This window comes from Lonchura striata, chromosome 12 (genome assembly GCF_050655825.1).
Source record: "Lonchura striata isolate lonStrDom1 chromosome 12, ASM5065582v1, whole genome shotgun sequence".
Taxonomy (NCBI): Eukaryota; Metazoa; Chordata; class Aves; order Passeriformes; family Estrildidae; genus Lonchura; species Lonchura striata.
Window position 1 is genome coordinate 16,908,701 of NC_140714.1, and position 16,467 is coordinate 16,925,167.

A 16,467-nucleotide genomic window follows, 5' to 3' on the forward strand; every position below is an offset into this window, starting at 1 on the left:
AGATCACAAAGAGCACAAATTAAATTAAATCTTTCACAAAGGGAGCACATTATTTTCTTTTATCATGCTTTAGCATTCATCCGCATATTTTCAATAGTAGAGAAATTAATTTAGAACTTTAATATACACCACTGCCTCATTTCCAAACTTCAGAAAAACCTTAATTCTTACAGATGAGGAAACTGTAGCTTGAGTGAAATTCACTTTCTCCTCACTTTCCACTCTGTGTGCATTCCTTCAGAACAACTCATTTGTCAACACGTGAAGTCTGATTCAGCTGTCCATCACAGCTCCAGATAATGCTTACAAAGCTTGTGGATTTTAGACTGCTTAGTTAAAGTATGACTTGCTTATCACTTAGCTCTAGGAAATCTATTGCTCTGCCAGAGCTGGGGATTACTGGGCAAGTCCTCCATGTTCTATACAGCCTGCTCCATTCACAGGCCTATAAAGTAACAATTCCCAAAACATTACATTAAACTCCAGCTCCTCTGTTTTGGTCACATCACACTTTAAAAAGCTATGAAATAGCCAAGATTTGATTAATTGAACAAGCCAAGAGCAAAAAGACCCAAACCCTTAGTGAGACTGAACAGACTGGCTCTCAGACACAGGATTTCAATATAGCTTTTTACTGGTTTCTCCTTTGGGAAGTCTTGTTGGAGTACAAAATAAAGAAAGCATAAAACCCAAGCTTTAGTACACGTGATACCTTTTCCTGAAACACAACAGCTGTTTCCAGTCCCGGCATGATGTCCAGCAGAAGTCTGCAGGCAGCAGTGTTTAGTGGAGGTTCTCTGCTTGTCATCACATAAGCATTCACTAGCTGGAGAAGATCAGGAACAGCACAGGTTTGAAATTCAACTCTGACCAAACCTAGAGCAGTGAAAGCCTTACAGCTCCCACGGCAGCAAAACAATAAAGTAAGGAATGCCAGTCTAAGCCCTGGATCTCAACATGACCAGCCTTTAGCCTGCTCCCTCAGTGCCTTAGAAGTTAAATGTCTCAAACAACTACTTTTTGGAGAAGCAGAGAGCCTCTGATCTGCTGTTCACTGACTAAATATCTATCTTGAACTGATTTGTAAAGACAAGTCCCTTGAAAAAACTGTAACAGTACAAACATTAAAAGATAATGAAAAAATTAACATAAGGAATTGCACATTTTTAATTGCACATGTATTTGCTCATCACTTGCAGCTTGTGTGAGCAATCTGTCAGAATCCTTCCAGCAACATGTACTGATATAGGTGCTTGCAGGCATGCAAAGGTCACAAAATTCTAGCTATTAAGTCATGTTAGAGTTTAGCAATGCAAGTGGAAAGGCAGACTCTTGCCTCCTGATTCTCTGCCTGAGTCTTCTAGAGTTGACATGTTCTTCTGTTCCTGCAGGCAGCCCAGTAGTTCCAAGCACTCAGAAACAAAGCACTTAATAGTGGAATTAATGGTATGCATTTCCATTATAGAAAGAAATAACCATTTTGGAGTTGTATTAGAGAAGCTAATTTTCTTTAAAGAGGCTGATAAATCTTGCAAACAACTAATTCAGTTGTTGCTACACACCTTCCAATAGCTCACAAACTCCCCTTTACTTGAGTCACTTTACAGTGGCAAAAGAGTTGCTCTTAAACCCGTCTTAAAAACCAGTATTATGGAAAAGAGAATTCTGACACCACTAAAAAAATATTAAACAAGTAACAAGGTCAACCAGCACAGAGAAAATAAAAGCAATAAGGTGCTGTGAGAAACTGACACAGAAAGTCCTCAGAGTAAACCTACCGCGTTCATGAAATCATCATTCTTGAAGAGTATCCTCAGTAAGTGACCAAGCATGCACTCCGGATCTGCCCGACCTGTGGAACAAACAGGAGAACTCATCTTCCTACCACAAGATGCCAACATTAATATTGAACTGCTACCTTGAAACTGACTGTGGGATGCTCTAGAGTCAGCACTACAGAGCACAGCTTCCCAGTGCCAAGGCAGTGTCAGACCTCGATCAGAAGCTGACACACTCAGGCTAAAAGCTGTTTACTTTTGAATATGAGCTACCAGGTAAGCACTGGGACACAGCTGGTGCTGCCAAAACCACTCAGGACACCTTACCTGGGTGTCGGTCATCAAACGGGTCTGGGTCCCCTTTACGGTACTCTTCAGTCTCCTTCTCAATCAGCTCGGACATTCTGCAGCAGGAACAACACAAAGTGAGCAGAATTCACACTCCTGGAGCACAGCTCCTCACAGCCACAATATGTCAGAGCACTCCAAAACAGCCCATCAGCTTTCACCCAGTGTTCAGTGCCACCAGAGGATTTCTCACTGTCCACAACACGGGGAGAGAAAAACCACTGGCTTCTACTATCTCATCTCATTTTTAGTTCCAAACTGGACTGAACCCATAGTGACACCCCAGAGATGCACAAACACTGGCACTCTCAAGGGCCAACACCTTTTATTTACTCATGTTAGACTCCTTGTGGTGTTCTAGAACACAGTGTAGAGAACTAGAGTAAATAAAAGGCTTCAGCAGTACTTCTCACCACCACAGTGTCTTTCTTTTGCAGCAGAGCAAGTCCTGAATAGGTGACTTACTCCTCCTCTCTGTTCAGTTTGTGCAGAGGCAGCTGTTCAAACTGTCTGCACGGTGTTTTGTTATTTTGCATATTAAATTTCAACTGTGTTGTAGAATTAAATATAAATATTTAATAAATATGAAATACTTTTATTAAGTGCTGTGTAACCTCTATTCAGTTATCAACCTTTTACCATGCGTCAACTACCACCACGGATAAGACAAGGAGAAACTCAGCCAGCTCCCTGTTCACAGATCTTCAAAATACATTCAATGCTCCTCTGCATCAGAAAAACAAAATTGAGTTGTTTTGGAGCTATGCCTTCCTCTAAACTGAGAAACAGCCTCAATAGACATAAGAAATCCTATGCTCTAATTAGTTTAGAATGACTAGTAAGAGAATTATTATTTTTATTTACACAAGATCAAGAAGAGGAAAAATTATCTCATGGTCAAACAATAAATAATTCCATAGTCATTACCTGTCTTTCTCGATGTAGTGTTAAAGCAGAAACATATGCAATTTGAGGTGAAATAAAGAGCACTCAATTCAATTGAAAAAGCATTAGGAAATTAAATCTCATTTCCTTGGTATAAAACATTATTCCTTCCCCTCTACAGAGGTCCAAAGTGGGAGGCAGCATCTATGTGCAGCACAGTATTTTAAAACAAGGTCTTAATACCTTAGTTATCTAGGCAGAGTTTATCACAGGGGAGGGAAAACTGCTGGGAGGCTGTAGTAATCCGTGGAAAAATATTTGTCTTTGACAGAGGACTTCCCTTACAGAACACTGCTGACTTCTACTCCACGCCAGTTACTTTCCAGTAAATATCCAGTGTTCCCAGGCATGACTAGAGGCAAAATGTACCAAGTCCTGCTTCTGTGAGCTACACTGACTTGCCAGTGCAACAGAGGATGACTCCTGCCAGATTCTAGGAACAGCAAATTAGCTCATTGGGAATGAGCAGAGAACTTTCTTGCTTGCCTTCGATCTGACAATTATCTTTCAACAAACTGTTGATCCTGTGGGGTTCCAATATTTACTTTTACAAGCCTGATTGTGAAAGGATGCAAATTGTGTCCCTTGTTAATAATAGGTGGCACAGCTTGAGCTCTCAAGAAATTCTGGCACAAGCAAGTTACTTAAATACTCCACTGCCAGCTCCTCATTTTTTTCCATGAGAACTAATAGCTGGAGGGATGTCTGCTGACAGAAACTCAGACAAATAGGGAGCTGGGAAGCAGCACTCTCGCCTTGTCAGGTCTTTTGAGGTGATAATTAGCATTTTGGTGATGTGCCAGAAAGGACAGACAAGCAGCATGGAAAGTGAGCACAACACTCTGGCCAGTGCATCCTGTCTGGGTAGGCAGCCAAACAGTGAGCCAGCTCCCAATGCTTTCAGGGACAACAACATTATCACAGGCTCAATGAAAGACAAACGTGAATTGCTAATTATGGAGGGTTTTGAGACAACTATTCACAATTATTTGACCAAAATAAAAAATTTAAAATAAATAAATTAATCCAAAACTGAAACCACACAAACATTGTCTTTTTTAAAAAAAACAATTTCAAAGAGAAAAATCAAGCTTGCTTAAAATACCCTTCTTTTAACTAACACATACAAAGGTGGTTTGTGATTTGACTTAGATAAATCTATCTAGATCAACAGCTTTGTCAATTCTCTATTGAAGCAACTGAGTGTCACATAACTACCAAAGCTCATTTCTGCCTTCTAACACGGGCATCTGGTATACAGGGCTGTAACAAAACACAATCAACAAAAATCACAGAGCTTTTACTCAAGTTTCAAGATTTTCTTCATTCACTTGGCATTATACTGGTTCTGCAGCCATTTCCAAATCTGCAGACAAGATGCAGGATTTACAGAGCCATTTACTTATAATTTTTTTCTCTTTACAACTGTCTTTGTAAAGTTAGTCAGATCCTCATTTTCACCTGCCACAAACTGAGCTCATGTTTTGGGAGCAGGGAAGGAAGAGACAGGGGTATACAGAAAGGTTTGTCAACTTTGCAAGGCCCCCAGTAATCTAGATGGAACAACAAAGCCATCCTAATCCTGCTTTGTGTCATCACCTGGTATTAATGACCAATTTGAGCCTTTACAGCAGATTGCAACAGCATGAGGTGCTCTAGGATCTCACACCACAATAAAGTTGGTTTGTGGAGATGAAGTTACAATGTTAAATTGCTGATTTATTCCCTTGATGAAAGAGGCTCATGGGATGCAATAAATTATCTGAGTCCCACAATTTGCCTGAGTGGTTGAATATGAATTGCATCCAGTCTGTGAAGTAACACTATTGCAGGATCATTTCAATTTACAGTTGTTTTGAAAACCATGTATACTAAATACCTGTTGTTTGCTGATAGGCTTTCCAAGCAATTTCTTCAGTTCATACCTTCTAACACTCAAGTTTATAAATCCAGCTTTTTGGAAGAGACAGCTCAGATGTGGTCTGTAACTGGTGCTATTACTGCTGCTATCCTTGTCCTGTTACTGCACTCTCACCTGTGCTGCTTCAGCATCACATTCAACAAGCCCCCATCCACACAGGGAAGTTTTCTTCCATTTAACTCACAAGGAGGAAGGAAGCAGAAAAATATCACTCACCAACAAGTATGACCACAGCTCCCTCTGCCCTAAGACCAAACCAATATGCAAGGGCATTGCTCTGCCTCAGGACACTGGCCCATGAAAGCTCCAGTCAGTGAGCATTCCTCAGGAGCATCTCTACCAGCAAACTCTAAATAGCTAAAACTGTCTCCTACAAACAGAAACATGGTTCTCGCTGATAACTGAAGCACTGTAAATCTGATTTCTGATTTTAACTTCTGGCCAAATCCCCATGCTACCTTAAATAAATCTGTACTATCTCAGCTAAAGCAAAAATACCCAAGGCTTCACCATTCATAACCACTCTGTCTGCTGCACAGAAACCTTGAGAATCAAAGTTATCAGACTTGTCTGAGCATAAATAATATTGGGAGCTCCAGGAGCTGAGTGGGAGCAAGAAGTGCCAGACTGCTATAAGCACAAAAAAATACATATTTTGCTCAAATGTCTTTAAATTTCTTAGAATACAGTAAATTTCTGGCTATGCCTACAAGAAAAAGCCTTGAAATAGCACATTTCTTCCAGAGAATATACAAAGATACACCAAAACCTGTTTCATGATTTTCAAAAACCCCACTAATTTTTAAGTGTTTAGGGTTGGCTTTCTGTTGCTCATCTCCTCCTCCTATGCTGCTATTTTTAAAATGCAGTAAGAACAGCAAGGAAGTTGTGCCCAGTGGGTGAGGCACAGCACAGACCTGAGCAAAAAGCTCCACCAGAGTCTTGGTACCTCCACTCAGTGCCAGCTCCAGCTCTGTGCACTGACTTGTCTGACCCAACAAGGCAGAAGGGACACCTGGATTGCCCCTGAACTGCAGAGTCCTGCACACATGAGGCAGGCCATGGATCTGCCAGCAGAACTGTGAAGAATTAATGTCAGTCTACCCAAATGAAGCCTAGCTTGAGAAAATACAAATGCAACTCATCATTCAAATCTTTCTTTTGTACTAGATACTGTCTTATACTTAATGGTGTTAAGCCCCAAATAATTTACTGGTCTAGGGAATTTTTCTCACAATACAATGCCAGTTGACCATCACACAGCTTAAAAAAACCTGATTTTAAAATCAGGTTTTAAAATTTCACTTTAAACATGCCCTATCAGCTTCATTAACACCTTCTCAATATAGCTCCTCCTACTCATCCTACTCTCGCCCTTTCATTTAATCTGATCAATGTCACTGCAATCTCAAACCCCTCACACCTTGCTTCCTGTCTCCATGAATGTTTTACAAGGTTCAAGTGAAGATACCAAAGTTATTTCAAACATTTAATGATGCTCCTGACTTCTACTATTTCAGAGAATCAGATTCATGTTTTAGAGGCAGTGTAAGATATCTTTGTAATATAAATTTCTTATTAAAAGTTTTTATTTAAATACCACACTAACAGTGCATTTCCCAGACCAAGAAAATTAATTACAGGTTATCAGGTATGCAAACATCTCAAGAAGACACATGGTAAAAGCTGCTGTCATGTTAACATCAGCTATTCAGCTATAGGGATTTGCTTAGTAGATCTTACCTGGTGAGAATAGGGACCATGTCTTGCCCGCTGCCATGTTCTTTCTCCCACTGCTCAAGCAAAGTGGTGAGCTCAGCCTTGGAGTCCACATGCCCAGATCCTGAAGTCATGGCTTAGCCTGAGGCAGAGGTAACAACCAGGGAAAAAAAAAAGGCATAAAAATGAGCAAGAAGTCCCAGTCTTTTACTAAATCAAATATTACAAGTCATTTGAAAGAGGCAAATAATACTCAGCAAAAAGGAGTGAGAAGTGACAGAACAGTGCTTTTAAATGTGAAAGTTTCTTTCTGGTCCTCTGCCTGCAGACTAAAGAACATGTGCATCTCTGAACACAAGTCCTGACTGGTGCTTCCCAGCCCTGACCAGGCTGGTTGGAATGCACAGCTCACCACAGCTGTGTTCACTGCCTGAGCCTTTTAAAGCTCTACCTCAACTCCAGGAGCAGACCCGAGTTACCCTTTGTGGTGATTTACTCAAAAACCAACCCAGCCAGAGCAGCAAGACTGTGATCAGTGTCCTTATCCCAGTTTAATGCCCTGCAGCCAGCGGTGGAGGTGCCAACAAACCCCTCGGGCCCACAGTGCTGAGGAGCAGAGGCAGCCCCTGAGCGCTGCGGGCAGCGGGAGCAGCCCCAGGACAGCCGCGGGGGCAGAACCGCTCGCTCAGGGCTTCCACCAACAGCCAGTGGAAGGAAGGATAATCACAGGAGGGAGCACTGGAGCATACTTCAGATTTATCAGCCTTTAGTAGCATGACAACAGCTGACAGAAGATTTATCTTCCCATCCTCAAAAGTGAGAAACTCCTACAGTATTGAGTGACTTGTTGAAGTATCATTTAATGAGGGGAACTATCACTGTAGGTTCTGTTTAAGCCTTTAAATTTCCAGGTGTCAGCTTTTGTCGATCTGATAAAAACCTACTAGAAATATTAACAGCTTAAACTAGAACAAAATCTGTCTCAAGATACTGCCATGCCCCTAGTTTCCAACCTGACAGCCTGTGATTGCTGTGAAGAGTTGCAATTTCTGGAGGAAGGAATGCCCAAAGGTAATTTATAAACTGACTTTGTATTGGAGGTAGAGGAGAGTACACAAAGCGAAACAGATTTCTCCACATCCAAAAACATACAAAGATTTTCAGCATTTCATTAGCCATAACATAGCCAATCTGTCATGAGATTAAATACCCATTTGTCATAACTGACGCAGAGAAAGAAGTTTTAAAACCAGTGTAAAATACAGAAGTGTTTAAGACAGTGACATACACATCAACTCCTGAAATACATGTTCAGGAGTCAGTCAAATGACAGACTCTAAAGGCAGCAATAGCATAGATTACATATGCATTTATAGCCCAAGTTGTCTCTGAAAAACATCACCGTAATTTAACTGTGTGCTGGACACCTCCAATCGGTTTAAAACTTCTCCTCACTCAGGGAATGGATGAACAATCCTACAGTTCTACCTCTTGTCTCATAGGTGCTTCTCAATTTAATGTACTGCGACTGGTTAGTTAAATGGGAAACATGAAGTTAAGAACACTAGCTGAAGATTAAACTGGCAGAAGCTGCACAGAAGTCATCACCCAAAGACACTGAAAAGATAAACCTGTGACTACAAGAACACTGTTTTGTTAAGTACTGTATGAAGTGGGCATATGCTAACAAAATAAAATTACCTAAGCATGAAGAAAGATGATGTTTCCTAATTCACAAGGAATTATGATTTTATCTAGGGTACTCATTATTCATTCATTCATTTCAGAACTACATCAGTAAATTAAATGCAAATGCATAAATTGCCTAGGAAGAAACACTACCTAGATGCAGGCAAAACCATAATGAGATTGTACACACACACACACACTCCCAAAACACCTTGGAAAATAAAAACTACTCTAAGCTCATAAAGCTCCATTTCCTTTTACATTAATTGAACACCACTTGCTAGCAGTTCTTCAGAGCTTTTCAATATCACAGAAGAACATTCAGACAAATCCACTCTGGGCCACAGAATACAAGTGCTGTAACAAACCCACATTCAACCATTGCAGACATCACCACCTTTATTCTGTACTCAAGGGACACAGCAGAAAGGGCTCTGTGAACTCAGAGCTTGTACGGGGCCTGTGCAGGCTCTCCTGCAATCTGGAAAACAATTTACTTCCTCTAACAACCCTTAATTGTTCCTGCTGGAAGATAGAAACGGTCCAGCAATATCTGCAGGTCAACGAAGTCCCAGCCAGGAAGACCACAAACCTGCTCACTGCCCTCTGGGACACCTTGTGCTATACCAAAATCAAGTGAAAAATCCCAGCTATCCCTAAAACCTGGAGTATTGCCGCAATAAAGCTCATTATTGGAATAAATAACGTGCTGACAGAGAGCTGAAATGAAGTTATAACATAGAAATGCCACCCTTTCTACTGGGACACAGCACTGACAGTGAATGTCTTGCAAAGGCATCTCCTCCCTTCCACAGGCTTGGCTTAAGACTTCCAATCTATTCAAATAAATATAATTTTAGATGGCACCACAAAAACTCCTACTGTGCTCACTTTTTTCAAGAATTCCATCTGAAATCAAAGTGAAGAGCTCTGCAGAAAAGACGAGAACATAAATGCTATGAACTAATCTGTAACTGTCAGCAACACACCTGGCCTGACAGAGAAGAAACGTGGGAGAACAGCTCTGACTTGCACCATTTCCCTTGAACAAGCTGTTGAAAAAATTCCATCTTAAATTGCTCTCCAAGCACCAGCAAAACTGATCAGATTGAAATTCAGGAGGGGGAGGGGAAGGGAGCAGAGGGATGTAATTTTTTTCTCTTAATAAGTTTTGAAAATCACAGCCAACTACAGATTTCAGTTTGAACCCCTAATAAGCTAAGGAATGGGATTTTTCCCCAAACAGTGCCACAATGTATTTAGAATCAATATTAACAAAACATAAAGCACTTCCTCAAAAGATTTGACTTTGAAAGACTAATATTTGCAGTCTCAACTACCATGGTGGCCACTGCCACTGAAAACCCACCAGTGGCTGTTTCAGCACACCGTGCTTGGCACACGTGGTATTGCTTTAATGTCAAACACTACCTGCTCTTGCTGTGCCAATTTCACTCCTCCGGCTTAGCTGTGAGAATGTGACACAAAAGAGAAAACCAAAGAGTATTGAGACACAGATTCCTCAAGGTACACTCATGTTTTTGAAACCCAGACACTTCAGTGCTTGAGTCACCTTAGTGAGACACCTCTGAACAGTGAGGAAATAAAATTCCAGTGACCTCCAACCACAAACCTTGACTGAGTGCCTGGAACAGCTGGAGCAATTCAGCTCCACCCTTCTGTCCACTGGAGCCTCACAGCAAGTGCAACACTGCAGCTCATTCCCTGACTGATGCTGTGCTCAGGGAAAGCATCAGCAGCTTCTGAACACACTGACTTCCCACAGATAAACATCTGAAAGCATGAAACCTCTAAGTGAATATAAATATACTTGTAAAATCTGAAAACCAACAGTTTGGTTATTTGGCAAATTACACAAAAGGCCTAACTGTGCAATTTAAATGCAAAATGAATGAGCTACATAATAAAACAAAAAATTATACCTAAAAAAAAAAAAAAAAACCAACTCCTGAAAATCACCATTTTGATCAAATTTGTAGGAAGATTACACATTTAAACTAATGTGCACATTTAATGGGCAGAAATTACATGAAGATTTGTAATTCCACATGCATAGGGCCAACTCAAATTCTAATAACTGTACTTTGGGCCAGCTTAAATAGTCCAGTTTGACATTGCTCCCAAACTTGATTCAAAGTATGGCTGAGGACAAAATGTGGGAAAGACTAATGTAAAAATGCAACACTACTAATGAGTTGGAATCTAATTAATTATCCAGCAAAGCTGAGCAGTACATTTGTGGGTTCTTTCACACTAATGCTTTAACACAAAGAATTCCTTACTTTGAGAAAAAACAAAATTCTCCCTCACATCACAAATATCCTTCAAAGAGATGAGGTATCTGACAGCTATTTGTCTAAAACTGTTGAGCCTGAAATAACCACGTGGAAGTTAAAGTATCACAAACTGTCAACATTGAAGTTCACTTGAGGAAACAAAATACCACCAAGTAAGAATAGCCTCACAATCTCTGGAGCAGGAAAACATGGTTTGGTGTGTCCTACGCTAAGGGAAGTCTACGTTTGTTCAACTTCTTCTTTAACAGAGCTCCAAATTGGTTGTTATACTGAATATATCCCTATTGTTGATTTTAAGTATTTAAGAACTCAGTTGTTGAGGGTTTTTCCGGTTTTGTTTTCGTTTTTTGTTTGTTTTTTTATTACTATTAAGGCATTTTAAGGACAGGGAAAACCACAAGGTTATTCAGTTTCCCGGAAATTCTCCTTTTACAAAACAAACTCAGAACTACGTTCTGATCTAGCAGGACAAGCCCAAAAAACAGGAACAAACTTCTGCTGTCTACAAAATACGAAAAAAAAAAGGAAAAAAAAAGCCCCGCTCCGTTTCAACACCAATTCCTCCCCGGGCGGCGGCAAGGGGAAAGAGGCCGGTAACAGCTCCCGCGGGTCCCGCACCGCCCGGCCCGGCGGGACGCACGGGCGGCCCAAGGTTTGGAGGCCGGCAGGGAGCAGAGCGGGGCAGCGCGGAGCCAGCGAGCCGCCCGCCCGAGCGGGCCCCGGCAGCAGGAGGAAGAGCCCGGCGCAGGGGGCGGGCCGGGCGGGGCGGCGCAGGCCCGGTGCCGCCGGGGGGGCCGGGACGGGCCGGGGGACAGGACGGGACAGGACGGGCCGGGTCAGGCCGGGCCCCCCGCCCCGAGGGCGCCCCCTAGCGTGGGGGCGGACCCGCAGCCCACCCCGCGCCCCTCAGGCGCCCCCCCTCCCCCACCCTGCGCCGCTGCCCCTGCCCGAAGCGGAGGCCGCGGCCGCCAACCGGCCCGACCCGGCCCGGCTCGGCTCCGGGGAAGCGGCGGCGGCGCGTCCCGCCCAGCCCGACCCCGGTACCTGCGCGCTGCCCCGCGGTGGTGGTGGTGGTGGTACCGCCGCCCCCGGCCCCTGCTGCCGGCCCCGCGCACCCCGCGGCGGCCGCGATCGCTGTGCAGGGCGCACACTTTTTTGCGTCACCGCGCTGCGTCACGGCGAGCGCGTCACGGCCGCGAGGGAGAGGGGCGGGGGCCACGCTCTCGGCCGGCCTGCCGGGAAAGGGAGTTCGCGCAGGGCGCATGTGTCCTCCCGGGAGCGGCCGCCGCAGAGGGTGCTGGGAGCTGTAGTTCCCGCTGGGCGCCGCCATTGCCCAGCGGTGTAGCTGCGGGCGGAGGGGTCGGTGCTCTACCAGGCGCTCCAGGGGAGGGGCGAGCCTGTTGGCTCCGCGGCCCGGAGCAGCCGCCGAGCAGCAGCTGTCGGCCCCGATACCTGCGTGTCCGCCCCGATAGCGGCGTGCTGCTGGGCACGCCGCCATCCGCCCTCCAGCCCCACGGCGGGACCATCACCAGCTGCGGCTGCTCTTCCATTCTCAGGGCTGGACGTTGTTCGCGGTGTTGTTCAACTCCAGCTGCACCGCGAGGTGTTTCACAGGGAGAGCTCGGTGCCGAGCGCGCCAGCTCCTGCTCCAGAGTGATTCCTCCTCTTGTTTCCAGCGCAGGAAGGAACAGCGTCCCGCTTCTTCACACTTGAACGAGGGCTGATTTTGGCAGCTGTAGTTAAAGCCACTGCGGAGCCGAACACCCACTTTCACCTCTGCTCTGGACGATGACAAAGGAGGAAGAGGAGACTCGAGCTCTCCTGAGTGTCTCGGGAAAACTCCTCTTCCCACGTTCCCACCCTTCCTACAGCTGCTCATTATGAGCTCCAGTCCTCATCCACTTCCCAGTCCTCCCCTCTATCACTGCAGGGAAGTTATGCACCTGCCTGTCATGACAGTCTGTGTGCAAAGAAACCCTTATAGCCCCATCCCTGTGTGCCTTCCACATGCAGTCTTCTGTTCCTCTGGGATTGCTTTTCTCTGTTGGTTCCACCGTGGGAATATCCCTGCTTTCGTGTGCTTTTACAGTGGTAATGAACTGTTACTCTGCACGGTCCCCTGCCCTGCTCTATCAAGTTACCCATGGAGAATATCCACGTGCTCTCAGTGAAGTTACTGAGGGGAAGGAAGATCAGAAAAGCACACTGCTCACCCAGGCCCTCGTGGCTGGTTGAGCATCAAAAGTATCAGACCTGCTTGCAGTATTATTATCCAGGGAAGATCATCACATCCACAGCTGCACTTTCTTCCCTCGCCCCTGCAAGGCACCTGGGAGCCTCGAGGCAGCCGTGGGGCTGTTCAGGAGGAGCTGCAGAGATCAGCATTCCCACCCCTCATCCCCATGTTCAGAGGGCTGAGAGCAAACTAGGGTTTCCAATTCCTGCTGTTTCTATGGTGCACTGGAGAAAGGGTCTCTTCTCAGAGAAATTTGTGTTCACTTCCCAGTTCACTTGAGCAGGTGAGGAGATTCGGAGCCTGCTGCTCAATGCCAGAGTCTGGCACATTGCTGGCACAGGGCACGGCTTGCAGTCACCCCCTGGCTCTGCCACAACCTTCTCTACAAACTGCCTGAAATGCTCAGGCCTACAGTTCCTGCATTTCCACACCTCAAAGATATTTGGGAAGGATTCAGTCTAACATTCTTGTTTCCCACAGGGTAGGTGGGAATCCTGCTGGTTCACTTTTCAGGAACAAGACAGCATGAAAGCTGAAATCCCAGTTTATGCTGCTGTGCTCTAGTAATTGCCCAGGTATTGGCAGAAGCCTCTCTTATAGAAGAATAAATATTAATTTAAAAATGACTAAATAAGGGGAAAGAGGGCACTCCCTCCCAAGGAAAATCTTCACAAGTACCATTCCTGTCTAAGATGCCCCACTTTCTTGCACTGGAGCAGCATAAATCCCTGCCCCAGGCAGTGTTTGCACAGGTAGAGATTCTGCTACCACACTTACAACATTTGATTGTCAGTCTTGATTAACTCCAGGATAATGAGTGTAACAGTGGGAATCCTGCAGCACTGGATGCAGTGAGTAAGCCCCCACCCTGACAACAACACTTCACCTTAATGATGCAATGGAAGGGAAAAAAGCCACAAAACAAATGCAAAATATGGCTGTGGACTGCAGAGCAGTAAAAATGAGAGGCCAGCAGTGAGCTGGCACCTCTTTCCCTGTGGGATCTTATAGCTGAGAGAGAGGCCTGTGGTGTGCAAGGAAGGGAAGGTTCAGCTCCATGAGCTCCTCTGCCAGAAGAACAACATATTCCACAGGATGGCCAACTGATGGTAACAATGACTTAAGGCTGGATCACAGTTTGAGGTTCCCTGAACAAAGTAACCACTTCTCCCCATTATTGTCACATCCCAGATCATCTCACAATACTGTGGTTTACCAGGAGAGGGTAAATCCATTTCATGGGGCCCTAATAAGCTTCTAGACTTAAAGACAATTAGCTGTGAGATCAGAGGGGAAACAATACTTTGTGAGAAGCCAGGAAGACAAAAATCGTGTTTCCAAAGGATGCCTTGAATACAGCTAGGGATGGAAAATTGTCCAGGATGCTTCATCTCTCACAGCTGCTGGCAAAGGTAGAGAGCCCCAGACCCAGGCTTCAGGCTGCAGCTTCAACTTCTGCCTGAACAGACCTTCACTCTGAGAATGAGAAAAAGGTCATTATCAAAAAAATCACAACATTCAGACACGCCTCACCACAGCTGTTCTACAAGGAGATGACGGATTCTTTAGGCTTTTAGGAGTGCTAATTGCTCACCTTGACCTCCACCACAGATCTACAGTGATAAAGTTTGTTGACTTCCTACATTTAACTTCTCATTAATTGTCCCAACGTTTTGTGGGACTCAGTTTGCTTGTCACCGTGTTTCTCCCTGTGACTGAGCTCCTGTTGAAGGGCAGCTGTGACGGTGGTTACTGACCCAGCAGTACCAGCCTCTGCAGCACAATTTTGCTGCGTGACTCATGGCAGGTGAGCAGCGAGCCCAGAATAGAGTTCAGTCCCTTCCCAGCACTCTGTATCACTGCAGCTGCAACTGCGCCCAGCACCCGGCTGGATTTCCCAGCAGCATCCAGGGAAGGGTACAATGCCGGGACCCGAGCCTTTGGGAGGGTCTGAACCTGCCCTGCTTAGCTGCCTGTAAACTGACGGGTGTTCCTTTGCAACGCCCATGCCCCGGGGACTGCAGAAGCGGGTGGGAGGTCAGACGTCTGGGGAGCTGCGCCTGGGAGCAGAGCTCATTGCCAGGGCAGCACAGGCGGCCAGCGGGCTGCGAGGCGCTTCTCTGCCCAGTGCCTTCCCCTTCCACCCTGCCAGTCTCCTGTGTGCCTCTGGGGATCTGGGGAGTGGCCAGCAGGCACAAAACCCGGACAAAAAGGCCTCGGTTCCAACCCTAAGACCATCTATTGCTCTCCCAGCCTGGATCTGCCCAAATACTTCAGAAGTGGTTTTATGAGGGGTGAAGCAGATAAATATCTGCAATGATACCCCTCTTTCCTGAAGGGCTTTGAACGCTGTCGAGACTCCCCCAGAGCATCTGACTGACATGTATCTAGAGCTAAATTTTCACGTTGTACAAAAATTTTGCCTGATGGATTAGATTATGGCCATGGGTGACCTACAAACTGGCAGCCGACACCCCTAAAATGATCTCCCATTTCTTGCCCACATCACAAGACTGCAGATAATACAGTAGAAAGAGGTGCAAAGAGGGGGAAAAAGGTACAAAGTGAAATAAGCGGGGAAAAGCAGTTCAGTGGGATCTCCTCTGCCTGGACAGACTGAGCAGAGCAAAGGGGCTGCAGGCATTGCCACAGGTTACCTGAGATCCAGGTGAGCATGGGCAAATGGGGCCAGAATACGTGCGGAGGGTTCCGATAAATTAAGTGTGACAAGGGAATTGTTCAATCACTAGGTGGCATACCGGCATCATCACACCACACCAGTCTCCTCTTAGGAGGAGAGGAAAAAGCTCAAAATAGCCCAAAGCAAAAATTAACAAGCAATCATCCGGGGCCGAGGTGCTTAGAGGAGCCATCTGTGTGCTCACACACAGAGCAAAACCACCCAACAACTGGAGAGAGACATCAAATGTAAAAGGGCAGGCAAAATTCAATGGAATTCTGCCTGAGCTCATTTGCTATCTCTGATTGACGGTGGGAAAGGCAGGGGAGACTCGCTCATCAATGGAATGGAAAAAGGAAACACACGGAGGGCAGCAGAGGCGGTGCTGATCCAGGGAATGCAGTTGCCACCTTTTCTGAGAATTATGCCTGCTCTTGTGTGTGGAAAGAGCATTTGGGGTTTCCTTCCAGCAGAAAAGGCCAAGCAAAGCTCAAGGAGAAGTTTCTCACAGTGATACAAGGGGAACAGTGACAGCAGGCTGATGGCACCTACTGAAAAAGGATTTCAAGGGTGGTTGCTTGTGGCTGCTGATAGGATAGTGATGACAACACTTCTGGGGCAGGTTTTCTCTGGGCTGGAGTTAAAACAGCAACACAAACTAAAACCAGCTACGCTATTTATGAGGAGGGGCTGGGGAGAGACCGACATTTTGCCAGTGGCTGAGCTACCATTGTGTCTTGTTTTACTACTGTAGATCAGCAGAAGCAGTTCACACAGGAAAGTATCAAGGACCTTACCATGGCCACCTGCACTAACTCTTCTGGACACTCACA

The 16,467-nt window shown here is 45.3% G+C and overlaps 1 protein-coding gene across 3 annotated transcripts in view; it reads right to left on the minus strand.

Annotated features, from left to right (window-relative positions):
* The window catches only part of DCAF1 (DDB1 and CUL4 associated factor 1), a 46,611-nt gene extending 34,690 nt beyond the window's left edge, over nucleotides 1–11,921 (minus strand). For all 3 annotated transcript variants that reach the window (XR_014958074.1, XM_021529161.3, XM_085590139.1), the window contains exons 1-5: nucleotides 11,763–11,921; nucleotides 6,736–6,853; nucleotides 2,106–2,182; nucleotides 1,779–1,852; nucleotides 713–826 (exon numbers count right to left, since the gene is read on the minus strand). Coding sequence is in view for 2 of the 3 variants with exons in the window: in XM_021529161.3 (XP_021384836.1) it covers nucleotides 713–826; nucleotides 1,779–1,852; nucleotides 2,106–2,182; nucleotides 6,736–6,845 (375 nt within the window). In the remaining variant the exon portion in view is untranslated. The remainder of the gene's footprint in view (nucleotides 1–712; nucleotides 827–1,778; nucleotides 1,853–2,105; nucleotides 2,183–6,735; nucleotides 6,854–11,762) is intronic.
* Nucleotides 11,922–16,467: the final 4,546 nt, after the last annotated feature.